Raw genomic sequence first — 16176 nt, forward strand, 5'->3', positions numbered from 1 at the left:
GAGCGTCTCCACTGCCTTGGGCCCATGCTTGGACACCAGATACTGCCGGAAACGCTGCAGCATCCACTTGCAGCCCTGGGACCCCGCCGCCGGGTTGGGAGAGGGAGCCTCGGTCAACCCGGACCTGGCCCGTCCAGACCATCATTTACCATCAGCACAGCCCCTAGGCTTGGACGAGAGGGGCCCAGCCCTGAGTCCTGTGATTAGGAGAACCCCAAGTGTGTCCCTCCTTGAGGGGCGAAGATTCTACCTGCCCAAGAGCCTGTGCCTCTCTTTCTAGAGCACAGCCTGCTATCCACCACCCCAGAAGTCCCTGACCAAATGCCCTGCGCCAGCTTCCTCCCTGGGCCTGCCCTTATGCAGACAGACTGCCCTGACCATGTGTGCACCCCAAGGCCCAGGGAGTCACCAACAGCTTGCTGTTTTGTGTGTGTGTGTGTGTGTGTGTGTGTGTGTGTGTGTGTTTGAAGGAAGCCCCCTCGGGGTGATGGGGAGCTGGGGACCATCTCTTCCTGGGGTCTTCTGTTCTGGCTTTTAACTCTGAGAAGTCTGAGTGTTCTAAATATGAACCTGGCCTTGCAGGTTATTAGATAGATAGATGATAGATGATAGATAGATAGATAGATAGATAGATAGATAGATAGATAGATAGCTAGATGATAGGAGTATATCTGTCAAGGTAGGAGGATACAACACAGTTTTTTAAAGGGTGTGTTCGTTTAATTTGTAACTCTTAAATATTTAGACACATGATGTGTGGGCCTCCATTTGTACTCTTGCCCTGGGCCCTGCAAACAGGAAGGGTGACCTGACCTCGCTGGAGAACTCTCTTTGGCTCCTTGACATCCCTCCTCTTCCCCCCAGCCCAGTCCCAGAGGCCATACCTGGAGGGCAGAAGCCCAGGTTCCTCACCTTCTTTGGGTGGTAGTCGGGAGACGTCTTTTGCACGGCGACATTGGTGAGGTGAACATCTGGCAGAGATTAGTGGTCAAGGGCCAGTGTGGACAAGAAGGCGCTGAGCCCTACGCCATGTAGCCCCCAGGGACCAAACTGAGACCCTTGCTTGGGAATTGATGGGGGAAGGCTACCAAACAGCCCAGAGGTCACGTGCGGGGGCTTTGGAGTCAGATGGGCTCGTGCCCCTGAGTAAGTTACTTAACCTCTCTGAGCCTGTTTCCCCATTTATTAAATGGGGGCGTGTAGTAATATATTGACCTCACAGGGTTATCTGAAAAGTCAGATAAGATGCTGTGCAGAAGCACCTCTTACAGGGCCTGGCGTGGCTGATATTAGATTAGGATTGTTCCACTCAAGAGGAGAGAACACTTTCTACCATGTAGAAAGACCAAGCACAGAACAGCCACCTCAGGACATTCTGAGCTCTCTGTCACTAGAGGGGCTCAGGCTGGGTGGCCACTTTGCAGGAATATCAGAGAAGTGACCCAGCATTGGGATGGGGTCAAGTTGGCCGCCTTTGAAGTCCCAGCCCTGAGAGTCTGCCTTTCTGTATCATTACCATCGTCACCACCAGTAACATTGGCAACACTTTGCAGCTTACAGAGCATGTTCACACACTTCAGCTCATGCATTCCCCAAATCATTCCCATCTCACAGAAGAGAGCTTCGAGGCTCAGAGAGGTTGACAGCCACTCAGAATACCCCTTCTCAACATCCTCCTCCACATAGCTAAGTAGGATGGATCCCCAAAACCTTGTGTAGTGACAAGACATAACGTTCACTTGGACTTGTTGGTGAGACAGGCTGAGACCTTTTGCTGCAGTGCTTGCAACTGGATACAAAGAAAGTATAAGGGAATAAAAATAACTGCATGCATGCACAGTTGGGGCAAGTTATGGACAACAAGATACAAAGTGACCAAAAAGCCCAACTGCCACTTCTGAAGAGCCAGGAGCAAAAGCAGAGGGTCGGGAGCAAAAGCAGGGTATTGCACATGCCCCCTGCACACCACCACCACCAAAGGGTTGGGCAAACCACCTAAGCCACCCTTCTGGCCTGACCCCTGGACACACCCCCTACCCTCATCCCATATAAGGAACCAGCTCCCCCGACCTTGGTGAGTAAGGGAACGTGTTACTTGTTCCTGCCCCCCACTGCTGCAGCAGGGGCCCCAATAAAGCCTTGGCTGAATTTCTTCTCTGGCCTCTGATCAATTTCTATTGATTGAGGAGGTCAAGAACCCTGGTTGGTAACATTGGGACATTTCACAGATGCAGAGGTAGAGGCTCTAGGTCACTGACCCAAGTCTAATTCCCCTAACACGTATGTTTCTCCATATTTGTGGCATATTGGACAGGGCTTCAGCCTCTCCAGAGAAGGTGGGTATTCTCTGTAGCACCATTTTCCTAGAATGTCTTCTTTAGGGCTTTTCAAAGACTTTTTTTTTTTTTCACATTTGTCTGAGAGATTTTCTGCCTTAATTTCAAAAGAATAAGCACATAACAAACCACTAAAAGGAAGAGAGCTCTTACATTTTTGGTCAATTGATTTTCGAAAAGGGTGCCAAGACAATTAAGTGGTGGGAAGCAAAGTTTTCCAACAAATGGGGTGGGGATGCCTGAATATCCATGTGTGAAAGAATAAAATTAGACCCCTTTCTCAAGCCATGGACAAAAATTAACTCCAAATGGACCACAGACCTAAATATAAGAGCAAAAACTATAAAGCTCTTAGAATAACATTTAGGAATAAGTCATTGCAACCTTGGGTTAGGCAGAGCTTCTTAGCTGTGACAACAAAAACACAGGTGAAATACATGCAGAAAAAGCTTTTGACAAAATTCAGCCCTGATTTATGGTTAAAAAATTCTCCAGAAAGTGGGCATAGAGGGAACCTACTTCAACATAATAAAAGCCATATATGACAAACCCACAGCCAACATCATTCTCAATGGTGAAAAACTGACACCATTTCCTCTAAGATCAGGAACAAGACTCTCACCACTATTATTCAACATCATTTTGGAAGTTTTAGCCACAGCAATCAGAGAAGAAAAAGAAATAAAAGGAATCCAAATTGGAAAAGAAGAAGTAAAACTGTCACGGTTTGCAGATGACATGATACTATACATGGAAAATCCTAAAGATGCTACCAGAAAACTATTACAGATAATCAATGAATTTGGTAAAGTAGCAGGATGCAAAATTAATGCACAGAAATCTCTTGCATTCCTATACACTAAAAATGAAAAATCAGAAACAGACATTAAGGAAATACTCCCATTTACCATTGCAACAAAAAGACTAAAATACCTAAGAATAAACCTACCTAAGGAGGCAAAAGACCTGAATGCAGAAAACTATGACACTGATGAAAGGAATGAAAGATGATACAAACAGATAGAGAGATATACCATGTTCTTGGATTGGAAGAATCAACACTGTGAAAATGACTATACTACCCAAAGCAATCTACAGATTCAATGCAATCCCTATCAAATTACCAATGGCATTTTTCACAGAACTAGAACAAGAAATTTTACAATTTGTATGGAAACACAAAAGACCATGAATAGCCAAAACAATGTTGAGAAAGAAAAACGGAGCTGGAAGAATCAGGCTCCCTGACTTCAGACTATACTACAAAGCTACAGTAATCAAGACAGTATGGTACTGGCACAAAAACAGAAATATAGATCAATGGAACAGGATAGAAAGCCCAGAGATAAACCCATGCACCTATGGTCACCTTATCTTTGACAAAGGAGGCAAGAATATACAATGGAGAAAAGACAGCCTCTTCAGTAAGTGGTGCTGGGAAAACTGGACAGCTACATGTAAAAGAATGAAATTAGAACACTTCCTAACACCATACAAAAAAATAAACTCAAAATGGATTAAACTTACCTAAATGTAAGGCCAGACACTATAAAACTCTTAGAGGAAAACATAGGCAGAACACTCTATGACATAAATCACAGCAAGATCCTTTTTGACCCACCTCCTAGAGTAATGGAAATAAAAACAAAAATAGGGCTTCCCTGGTGGTGCAGTTGTTGAGAGTCCGTCTGCTGATGCAGGGGACATGGGTTTGTGCCCTGGTCCAGGAAGATCCCACATGCCGCGGAGCGGCTAGGCCCGTGAGCCATGGCTGCTGAGCCTGCACATCCGGAGCCTGTGCTCCGCAAAGGGAGAGGCCACAACAGTGAGAGGCCCGTGTACCGCAAAAACAAAACAAAAACAAAAATAGACAAATGGGACCTAATGACACTTAAAAGCTTTTGCACAGCGAAGGAAACCATAAACAAGACAAAAAGACAACCCTCAGAATGGGAGAAAATATTTGCAAATGAAGCAACTGACAAAGGATTAATCCCCAAAATATACAAGCAGCTCATGCAGCTCAATATCAAAAAAACAAACAACCCAATCCAAAAATGGGCAGAAGACCTAAATAGACATTTCGCCAAAGAAGACATACAGACTGCCAACAAACACATGAAAAGATCCTCAACATCACTAATCATTAGAGAAATGCAAATCAAAACCACGATGAGGTATCACCTCACACCTGTCAGAATGGCCATCATCAAAAAATCTACAAACAATAAATGCTGGAGAGGGTGAAGGGAACCCTCCTGCACTGTTGGTGGGAATGTAAACTGATACAGCCACTATGAAGAACAGTATGGAGGTTCCTTAAAAAACTAGAAACAGAACTACCATATGACTCAGCAATCCTACTACTGGGCATATACCCTGAGAAAAACCATAAGTCAAAAAGATACATGTACCACAATATTCATTGCAGCACTATTTATATAATAGCTGGGACATGGAAGCAACCTAAGTGTCCATCAACAGATGAATGGTTAAAGAAGATGTGGCACATATATACAATGTAATATTACTCAGCCATAAAATGGAATGAAATTGAGTTATTTGTAATGAGGTGGATGGACCTAGAGTCTGTCATAGAGTGAAGTAAGTCAGAAAGAGAAAAACAAATACCGTATGCTAATGCACATATATGGAATCTAAAAAATACGGTACTGAGGAACAGTGCAGGAACGTGCAGGCAGTGCAGGAATAAAGATGCAGATGTAGAGAATGGACTTGAGGACACGGGGGGAGAAGGGGAAGCTGGGATGAAGTGAGCCAGTAACATTGACAAATATACACTACTAAATGCAAAATGGATGGCTAGTGGGAAGCTGCTCCATAGCACAGGGAGATCAGCTCAATGCTTTGTGACAACCTAGAGGGGTGGGGTAGGGAGGGTGGGAGGGAGGCTCAAGAGGGAGGGGATATGGGGATATAAGTATACATATAGCTGATTCACTTTGTTGTACAGCAGAAACTAACACAGCATTGTAAAGCAATTATACTGCAATAAAGATGTAAAAAAAAATTACATTGAGATTTAAAAAAAAGCACAGGTGGCAATAAAAAAGTAGATAAATTGGACTTCATCAAAATTAGAAATTTTTGTGTTTCAAAGGACATTATGAAGAAAATGAAAAGGCAGTGCACAGAGGATTTTTAGGGCAGTGAAATTACTCTGAATGATACAATATGATGGACACATATCATTATACGTTTGTCCAAACCCATAGAATGTACAACCTTAATGTAAACTATGGACTTTGGGTGGTTATGATGTGTCAACATAGGTTCATCAGTTGTAGCAAATGTACTACTCTGGTGAGTGGTGTTGATAGTGGGGAAGGCTATGCACGCATGGGGGAAGGGGGTATATGGGAAATCTCTGTACCCTCCTCTCAATTTTGCTATGAACCTAAAACTGCTCTAAAAAATAGTCATTAAAAAAAAAAGGACAACCAGGGACTTCCCTGGCAGTCCAGTGGTTAAGAATCTGCCTTCCAATGCAGGTGATGCAGGTTTGATCCCTGGTTGGGCAACTAAGCCTGCACGCCACAACTAGAGAGCAGCCTGCCGACTGCAACGAAGAGCCCGCGCTGCAACAAAAAGTTTCCGTGTGCCTGCAACCAAGACCCGACCCCAAAATAAATAAATGAATAAACATTTTAAAAAGAGAAAACAAACAATGGAACAATATACATTAAAAAATAAAAAGGACAACCCACAGAATGGAAGAAAATATTTGTAAATCATGTATCTGATAAGGGAGCAGTATTAAAAATACATTTAGAAACTTACAGCTCAACAATAAAAAAGACAACCCAATGAGAAAATGGGCAAAGACTGAGTAGAAATTTCTCCAAAGATTTACAAATGGCCAGGAAGCACACAAAAAGATGCTTAACATCATTAGTCCTCAAGGAAATGCAAATCAAAACCACTTCACATCCGTTAGTGTGGCTATAATAAAAAAGGACAGATAATAACAAATGTTGACAAGGATGTGGAGCAACTGGAACTCTCCTACCATGCTGGTGGGAATGTAAAATGGTACAGTGCTTTGGAAAATAGTTTAGTGGTTCTTCGAAAGGTTAAACATAAAATTACCATGTGACCAGCAACTCCACTCCTAGTATATACCCAAGAGAAATAAAAACATATGTCCACACAAAAACTTGTACATAAATGTCCATAGCGGCATTATTAATAATAGCTCAAAAGTAGAAACAACCCAAATGTCCATCAACGAATGAATGGATAAATAAAATGTGCTATATCCATACAATGGAAACTTGCTTAGCAATAAAAAGAATGAATTACTGATACAAGTTATGACACGGGTGAACTTTGAAAACATTATGCTTAATAAAAGAAGATACAAAAGACCACATATTATATGAATCCATTTATATGAAATGTCCAGAATAAGCAACATATAGAGTAAAAAGTGGTTGCATAGGGCTGGGAAGTGGGATTGGAAGGAAATGGGAAACGACAGCTAATGAATACGGAGTTTCTTTTGGGGGATGGTGAAAATGTTCTAAAACCGAATGTGGTGATGGTTGTGTGAAGATGATAAGAACCAATGAGTTGGGACTTTCCTGGTGGCGCAGTGGTTAAGAATCCGCCTGCCAATGCAGGGGACATGGGTTTGAGCCCTGGTCCAGAGGATCCCACATGCCGCAGGGCAAATATGCGCATGTGCCACAACTACTAAGCCTATGCTCTAGAGCCCAGGAACCACAACTACTGAGCCCGTGCCCCCCCCTGGCAGGGGACATGGGTTTGAGCCCTGGTCCAGAGGATCCCACATGCCGCAGGGCAAATATGCGCATGTGCCACAACTACTAAGCCTATGCTCTAGAGCCCAGGAACCACAACTACTGAGCCCGTGTGCCACAACTACTGAAGCCCACGCGCCTAGAGCCCATGCTCTGAAACAAGAGAAGCCGCCAAAATGAGAAGTCTGCACACCGCAACGACCCCACTCGCCACAACTAGAGAAAGCCCGTGTGCAGCAATGAAGACCCGACACAACCATAAATAAATAAATAAATAAATAAATAAAATTTTTTTAAAAAAGAACCATTGAGTTGTATGCTTAAACTGAGTGAACTGTGTAGTATGTGAATATATCACAGTACAATTGTTATTTTAAAAATGGAAAAAGAGGATGTTCAGGCAAAGTGAGTTACCGGCTTTAAGAGGGGAAATCGCTCCCTTGTGATGCAGGAAACACTCACATTTCTCCGCACACTGCTCCTGCCTGCGGGAAGGAGAAGTCAGGGACTTCCCTAGTTTCCAGGGAGAAGCAGAGGCTAAAAGAGGAGATTGGGTGACTGGTCAGCTGACCTCAGAGCCTCCCCTCTCCACAGATGGACCTGAAACCAGGTTCCAATGGACCAACAAGCTAAGTGGCAAAAAGTAAGCAAACAAATGGTCCAATTCATAGAGAAGTGGAACTGATTACCTGTGAGATCTTCAGGGGGAAAAGGATTTTCTTATCTTAGAAATGACGATAGAAATCACAGAGGAAATCAGTGGATATAGTCAACTATGTGAAAAGGAAATTAATCAGATGTCAAGGCAAAAGTGAAAGGCAAACATGACTAGAGAAAAGATTTGTAACAAATATGACAGGCTAATGTTTTGCCACGTGAAAATCATGCATAAATTGTTAACAATAAAATTGTATGACCCTAATAGGTAAATAGATAAAGGATATGAAAACATAAAAGAGAAAATATAACTAGTAAAAGACCATCTGGGAAAGTGCCCAAAGTTTCTAGTAATAAAAGATACACAATTTTAAAGGGCTGTAAATGGGGGGGGAAATGCAAATTGGAAGAGATGCAAATTCTAAGGCAAAAAATCTGCTTCCCCATCAAGTCAGTTACATTTTTTTTTAACCTTTTCATTGGGAAAAAATTGAAAACCCACAGAATACTTGCAAGAATAGTACAATGAATTCCCATATATGCTTCACCTAGATATGCCAGTCGTTTTGGAAATGTGTTTTTTTTAAATAAATTTATTTCTTTTATTTATTTTTGGCTGTGTGACGTCTTCGTTGCTGCGCATGGGCTTTCTCTAGTTGTGGCGAGTGGGGGCTACTCTTCATTGCGGTGTGCGGGCTTATTGTGGTGGCTTCTCTTGTTGTGGAGCACAGGCTCTAGGCATGCGGGCTTCAGTAGTTGCAGCACACGGGCTTAGTTGCTCTGCAGCATGTGGGATCTTTCAGGACCAGGGCTTGAACCCGTGTCACCTGCACTGGCAGGCAGATTCTTAACCACTGCGCCCCAGGGAAGCCCTGGAAATGTGTTTTTTAATTGATTGTCCCCAGTACTGGGGAGCTGGGATGAAATGGGCCCTGTCAGTGGGAGGGTAAAAATATGAGGAAATCTTCTGGAAAACAATCTGGCTGATGCCCTTGACCCAGTATTTATACCCCTGTGGCATCATACAAAGGAAAAAAATTTAATATAGTAAAAGATTTATGAAAATAATATGTTTCTTTGCAGCATTGTTTGTCGTAACAGGAAGAAATTGACTACTTTCCAAATGCCTGCAGCAAGTAGGATTAGTAAACCAGTAAATCTATTCAGTGGAATACTTTGTAACTAATAAAAAATGTCTATAAGGAAAATACTTAAATAATGTTCAGTGAAAAAAAAGGTTATACTTATACAGTGGGATCACTCATATATTAAAGGCCAAACAACAACAAAAAACCTGGGAGGAAAGGCATCAAAAAGGTAAGTAGTTATTTCTAGAAAGTGTGACTAGAAAAGGTTTCTTTTCCTCCCTCCCCCCTTTTTGTACATTTCTGTATTTTCTGATTTGTCTTTAAAGAGCTATACTTTTATTATGAAGGCTATATCCTTTAAATGTTCTATTCTCTTTACTATTAAAGTAATTCATAGCAGTTATAAAGAACAGTTCATAATATAGAGAAATGTGTAAAGTTGAAAGTAAATGTTTCCTGACCTGATTTTAATCGTCTGAATTTTTCAAAGTTAATAGATTCATGAATATCCTTTCATACTTTCTTCTAAACAGAAACATACTTCCCTAAAAGCAAAAATGGGATTGTAAACACATCCCAGTTCTACACCGCACATGTTTCCACCTCATGGTCTGTGATAGATACGTTGGGGTTTTTTTTTTTCGTTTGTTTCTCTTGGCAGCGCTTTGCAGCTTGTGGGATCTTAGTGTTCCCAAACAGGGATGGTACCCGGGCCCTCAGCAGTGAAAGCGCAGAATCCTAACCACTGGACCGCTAGGGAATTCCTGTAGGTACTTTTCCATGACATTTCAATCACCTCATTGTATTCAACAGCTACACAGGATCCTGGAAATGCTTTATCATTCATTTCACCATCCCTCTAGGGTGGGTTAAGCTGTTTCTGCTTGTTTACTACTACAGTGTTGAGGTGAATATTTTTATATTTTGGGTGTGTGTATATGCATATATGTATTTGAATAATTGTGTGTAAACTATATATATTATATATATTTATTTAAAGTCAGGTTAATAATATTATATATTATTATTTTGTGATCCCAAGTTGCTTTATTATTTTAAAAGTTGCTGTGTATCTAAAGCTAATATGGCAAAATATTAATATCTGCTAAATCTGGATGGTAGATGCATAGATTTCTGTTACAGCCTTTCCTGCAGTTTTCATAGAATTTAAATATTTCAGTATTTAAAAATTAAGAACAATTAAAAGAAGGGATGGAAAATTACGTGTATTCAGTCACTGTGAAAACAGCAAAGGCTCATTAAACAGAAACTAGCCCTGGGAGAGGCCTCAGTTTAATAAGGCCCTGGGAGAGGCCTCAGTTTAATAAGGCCCCATGATGCCTAGAGATAAGCAAACACTTTTAAATGGGGGTCGGGAGACCACTAACATGTACTGAGTAGTCACTGTGGGTTAGGCATTGTCTAAGTGCTTTACATGTATCATTTAACTTTAATAAGAAATGAGGTGGCAAAAAATGAAAGTAAAATAAATTTGATGAGTTGCATATGGTAAAGGCTTGTTAGAATCACAAAATAAAACAAACATACTGGAAAGGCTGAAGTTGGCTAAATAGAAAGAAACAAATTGTAGAAAATTCTCAGGAAGGCCTAAGCCCTTCTATCATGTAGGGAATGTATTATCTTGGACAGACACTTAATTGAATAATGAAATTAAGGCACAGTGATGTGAATTGACTAAAAGCATCAGCTGGATTGCCCAAGCCAGAAGCTTGGCAACATCACTTGCCATTTCCACCTCTCCCATATGCAGGTAATCTAGTCGTGCTGATTTATCTCCTAAATATTTCTGATCATCTACCCCTTTTCCTCTGATGCTCATGTCTGAAAATCTTTAAAAAAATCTTTGATGTTTATATTTGAACCAGATAACACATTCACATAGTTCAAAAGTCAAAAGGTATAAGAATGTATATAAGGAGTATCTCCTTGCCACCCCAGTCCCCACCTACCCATTTCTCCTCCCAAAGGCAAATTCTGTTTCCTGTTTCTTCTACATCCTTCCAGAGATATCTAGGCACAGATAAAAACATATACACAGGGCTTCCCTGGTGGCGCAGTGGTTGAGAATCCGCCTACCGATGCAGAGGACGCGGGTTCGTGCCCGGGTCCGGGAAGATCCCACATGCCGCGGAGCGGCTGGGCGCGTGAGCCACGGCCGCTGAGCCTGCCCGTCCGGAGTCTGTGCTCCGCAACGGGAGAGGCCACAACAGTGAGAGGCCCCCGGACCGCCAAAAAAAAAAAAAAAGTATATCTCTGTATATGTTTTTTTTTTTTGCAGTACGGGGGCCTCACTATTGTGGCCTCTCCCCTTGCGGAGCACCGGCTCCGGACGTGCAGGCTCAGCGGCCGTGGCTCACGCGCCCAGCCGCTCCGCGGCATGTGGGATCTGCCCGGCCCTGGGCACGAACCCGCGTCCTCTGCATCGGTAGGCGGATTCTCAACCACTGCGCCACCAGGGAAGCCCCCCCATTCCTTTTAAACAGCTGTATAGTACTCCACTGTATAAATGAGTCATTCATTTAGTTATTTTCTTTTTTTTTTAAACTCACAGCAAGGCTGTGCAGTGAATAACATTTAACCCCCTCTTTTACTATATTGTTAGTGTACCTGCAGGATAAACTCCAGAAAGGAATTGCTCGGTCAGAGGGTCTGTGCATTTGTCTTTTGATAATTTGCCAGATTGCCTCCTAAGCGGTTGTACCAGTTCACATTCCACCAGCAATGTATGTACTCCCCTAGCCTCGCCAATATAGCGTGTTATCAAATTTTTCATATCTGTCAATTTGATGGGTGTAAAGGACATTGTATTCAAGTGAATGAGTGAGCCGATGATTAGGCATGTAAAAGGATGCAAACATTCTCCAAAGGGACTCAAACACTCCTATCCTATGAACATGAATCAATGTGAAATGATCATCAAGCAGAGAAGCCGGGGGTGAGTTGCTCTGAGCAGAGCAAGGCTGCTCTCCTCAGATCACTGGAGGATCCCCCATCTCCACAAGATTGTAAGCTCTGGAAGGGAACTGACCAGGGCTATCTTGTTCACTGCTGTATCTCCTGTGCCCAGACCAGAGCCTGGCACTCAGCAAACATCTGTGGAATGAATGAGTTATCTCAGGACCAGCCAGAGGACAGGCAGAGCAGGGTATGTGGAGAACACTTAGGGGTGGGGGGGTGGGATGCCAGGATACACTGGTCATCAATGCTGTTCAGTGTGAAGCGGGTGTTGGAGAATCGGGCAAAGCCGTCCCGGTATAGCCAGGCTCGCAGCGGCATGTACTGTGGGGGAGGTGGAAATGGAGAGAGAGAAAAGGGAAGGGGAATCAATACTAGCACTTTCACAACTCCTAGCTTTTGCACCTGCTGTTTCCTCCGCCTGGCATGCCCTGCCTTCTTTCCCATATCATCCTTCATGAATTTGCTCAAACATCAGCCTCCTTTGATTCGATCCCCCTCCTTCCCTGGAGGTAGAAGTAAGGGTAGGGAGATGCAGAAGGGAACAAAATTAATGGGTGTCTTCTCTGCTCCACCACCACATGTGACACCCACCAGCTCATGGTGTGTCCATATTCCCCACCAGACTGTAAGCTCCAGGAGGACAGGGGCCGAGCCTGTCTTGGATACCCTTATATCCTGTTCCCAGCATAGAATATTGCACCATGAAGGTTTAAGTGTCCGTCGAATGCATGCGTGGAGAGAGTATAGCACCTCCTTTGTTAAGAGAGTAGGATGCCTGGATCCAAATCCCAGTTCTGCCACTCACCATCTGTGTGACCTCAAGCAAGTCACTCAGTCCCTCTGATCTGTTTCCTCATCTGTAAAATGAGGCTAATAAAAGATCCTACCTCCCTGGTTATTAGGAGGACTGAATGAGATAAAACCTGCTAAATACTGGGCCTGGTGCTCAATAAATGCTAGCTGTGGTTACCATGGATGACTGAATGAATAAAGATAGAAGACAGAGTGATAATCCAGTTGCTGGGGTCTCTGAGACGGCAAAGCTTTGATCTGTTTACCCACCCCCTGGGCTCTCCCAGGCAGGTTAAACCAGACAGCTCACATGGGTGGCCCCAGAATGGCTTCTGCCCCTGTCCCCCAGTCCAACTGTCCCTTCCCCGCCACTGGAGGAAGGCACCTGCACAGGTCACTCACCGACATCACCAGCACGTAGACACGCAGGTCAAACTTGCGGCCTGTCAGGCAAGGAAAGAATTAATCAGTGTAATGAATATTGATTGTGTACCATGCTAGGTTTGGGGGATACAACAGTTGACAGGCAGATGTGAATCCCAGTGAGCCACAGGAGGTACCAGGTGCCTGCCTAGCCCAGAGGGGGGCGGGGCCTTCGCGCAGGAGGAGCTGCCTGAGTAGAGGCCCAGAGGCGACAAAGAGCTTGGTCCAAGGGCAGAGTGGAAGGATATGTCAGTGAGGTCAGCAGAGGCCAGGTCATGTGCAGTTTTTGGATTTTGTTCCACCAACCATGGGAAGCTACTGAAGGGTGTCCGATCCCTCTGGCAACTGTGTTTGGAGTGGAGCGAAGGGGGCCAGAGCAGTGAGCATCAGTGCGGAGGTTGGCGTGTTGCCCTGGAGGGAGAGGACAGTGTCCGGAACTGAGATGGAGGTGGCCAGCAGGTTCAAAAGCTGCATGGGAGCTTGATGAAGAACTGGATGTGGGAGGGAAGAGAGGGATGCTCCCAGAATGGTCTCCGCCTTCTGGCTTGGGGGTGCGAGGGCTGTGCCCCTGGGGGGAGGCACCTGGTGGGTGAGCCAGATGGTGGGGGGAAGACAAGGGCTGGATTTTAGTCCTGTTGGATTCGAGTTGCTGAGAGATGCCTGCGAGGGGATGATACAGGCTGCAGGACATCAGGGTCTGGGGTGCGGGGCAAGGTCTCGGCTGCAGACAGAAAGCTGGGAGTCACTGGATCTGGGTGGTGGTTAAAGCCACGAGAGAGGATGGGGTCCCTGGGAAAGGGAGGGGTGGAGAAGACACCACGGACTGCCCTGGCAAAAGGACATTGCCTGAGGAAGTGAGAGGAGGTAAGTGATGTTGCCCGCTTCGGAGCACTGGCTCCTCTCAGACCAGACCCTCCCAAGACGCCCCTCCTCACATACTGCCTGACGTGTCTGCACTTCACGGCCCCCGTGTGGGAAAAGCAGAGGTGGAGACGGCCTGGGGAAATCCGAGAAGGTTTCATGCGCCATAGCCTGGTCCTGCCTCAGGCCCTTGGCCCTTACAGCTCCCCCTGCCCCCAAATCTACCCACGGGTGACTCCTAGCTGTCATTCAGGGTTCAGCTCCCGTCACCTCTGTAGAGAGGCCCTCCCTCACTCTGCACTTGATTTACTTCCTAACACTCACCACTGTGTGGAACTATCTTACTTCTTTGTTTCTGGTTTATTGCTGTCTGCTCATTGGAGTGTAAGCTCCAAGAGAGCAGGGTGGGCAGCCAGCACCCTGGACAATGGTTGGCACTGACTAGGCACTTTGTAAGTATTTGTTGGATAAACGCATGAAGGAGCTGGTTCTTGAAGGATGAATAGGATTTTAGTGAACTGGGAAGGGAGGGGGCGAGCATGCCAGGCAGGGGGAAGCTTAGGGGCAACGGCTGGGAGGTGGGAGCATGCAGGATGGGATTCTGTCTTTGCATCCCATCATGCCTGGTGTCAGGCTGAGCCCACGTTGGGCTGCTAACCAAGGCTTGTTGACTGACTGACCGACCATTCCATGGAAGGGCAGGAGCAGAGACAGCCATCTTACCTCCTATCAGGTAGGGATTTTCGATGTAATGCTGAGCTACATAGTTCTCCACGGGAATATCATCTTTCTGGTCATCAGAACTTCTTGTGTCCTAGTTGTAATAATAATTGTTATTAACATTTTTTTAGCATTTCCTGTATACGAGGCATTGTGATAGGCACTCTACTTGGGGGTATATGATCTGATCCTTAAATCAACCCTGTCGGGAAAGTACTGATGTTATTCCCATTTTACAGATGAGAAACTGAAGCACAGAGATGGGAAGTGACTTGCCCGTGGTAACACAGCCAATTGGTGGTACAGCTGGGAAGTGGACCCACACAGGCTGGGCCCAGAGCCTGGGTATTTAGCCTCTAGATCTGTGCTTCCCAGTAGGGCAGCTACTGGCCACATGTGGCTATGTACATTTACATTTAAATTGATTAAAAAGAAATGATGTTACATGCTACAATATGGAGGAAACTTAAAGGCTTCATGCTAAGTGAAATAAGCCAGACATAAAAGGACAAATATTGTATGATTCCACTTATACGAGGTACCTAGAGTAGTGGAATTCATAGAGACAGAAAGTAGAAGGGTAGTTGCCAGGGGCTGGGGGCAGGAGGGCAGGAGGGGATTAGTGTTTAATGGCTACAAGTTCCAGCTGGAGAAGATGAAAAAGTTCTAGAAATGGATGGTGGTGAATGTTGCACAAAACTATGAATGTACTTAATGCCATTGAATTGTACACAAATAGAGTTAAACTGGTAAATTTTATGTATATTTTACCGCAATAAAAGAGGAAATAAATTAAAAATCCAGTCCTTCAGTCGCACTAGCCTCATTTCCAGTGTTCAGTATATCAACATGTCGCTAGTGGTCATTGGAGGGCATTGGAGAGCACGGGTGTGCACCATTCCCACCACTGTAGAAAGTTCCATTGGTCAGTGCTGCCTGGTGTACCACCCAGGCCTCCAAGGACATTCCTCTCCCTTCTCTACTTGCTAATTCTTTGCAGGCCAGCCCAGCTCAGGAGGATAGCATGCTCCTTTTCACCTCACCATCTGCAAAGCCCTTTCCCACCCACTGTCCCCTTCACAGTAACCTTGAGAGAAAACCGAGGCCCAAAGGCAAATGTCACACACCTGGTAAGGTCACACAACAGCCAGTGGCAGTGAGCGCTGGAACTCAGGACTTCTGGGCCCAAGGGCCAGAATTTTCTACACCTACCATCACCCCCACCCCCAAGCTGCTTCAATATCGAGGCAGCCAGGTCTTCTTTTTCTGGGACCCAGGGCTACCCCCACCTATACTCATGTGGCTGCCAGAGGGGTTGACAATGCTCGGAGCCAGCTGAGCCTCCAAGCTGGTGAGCTTCTTTGCGGCGGTGCCCCGACAGTTTCATGGGAGGAATCAGGACACACGGTGGGGAGGAAAAATTCATTTATTGAGCACCTGCTGTGAGCCTGCTGACACGGTAGGTGCCGGTTGTGGAGTTCTGTCATCCTGCCCCTCACACCCAACCTACACATTATCATCCCTAAGGGGTTCAGC

General features: G+C 44.8%; 1 protein-coding gene across 1 annotated transcript in view; it reads right to left on the bottom strand.

The window, feature by feature from the left end:
- Nucleotides 1-16176, bottom strand: part of TTLL9 (tubulin tyrosine ligase like 9) — a 46329-nt gene that overhangs the window by 7495 nt on the left and 22658 nt on the right. Inside the window, 6 exon segments of the mRNA XM_007446897.1 lie at nt 1-75; nt 913-971; nt 12078-12165; nt 13039-13079; nt 14644-14734; nt 15940-16015. The exon segment at nt 1-75 is cut by the window's left edge and continues 12 nt beyond it. Of these exon segments, the coding sequence (XP_007446959.1) occupies nt 1-75; nt 913-971; nt 12078-12165; nt 13039-13079; nt 14644-14734; nt 15940-16015 (430 nt within the window).

The sequence above is a fragment of the Lipotes vexillifer genome, unplaced genomic scaffold (genome assembly GCF_000442215.2).
Source record: "Lipotes vexillifer unplaced genomic scaffold, Lipotes_vexillifer_v1.1 scaffold75, whole genome shotgun sequence".
Taxonomy (NCBI): Eukaryota; Metazoa; Chordata; class Mammalia; order Artiodactyla; family Lipotidae; genus Lipotes; species Lipotes vexillifer.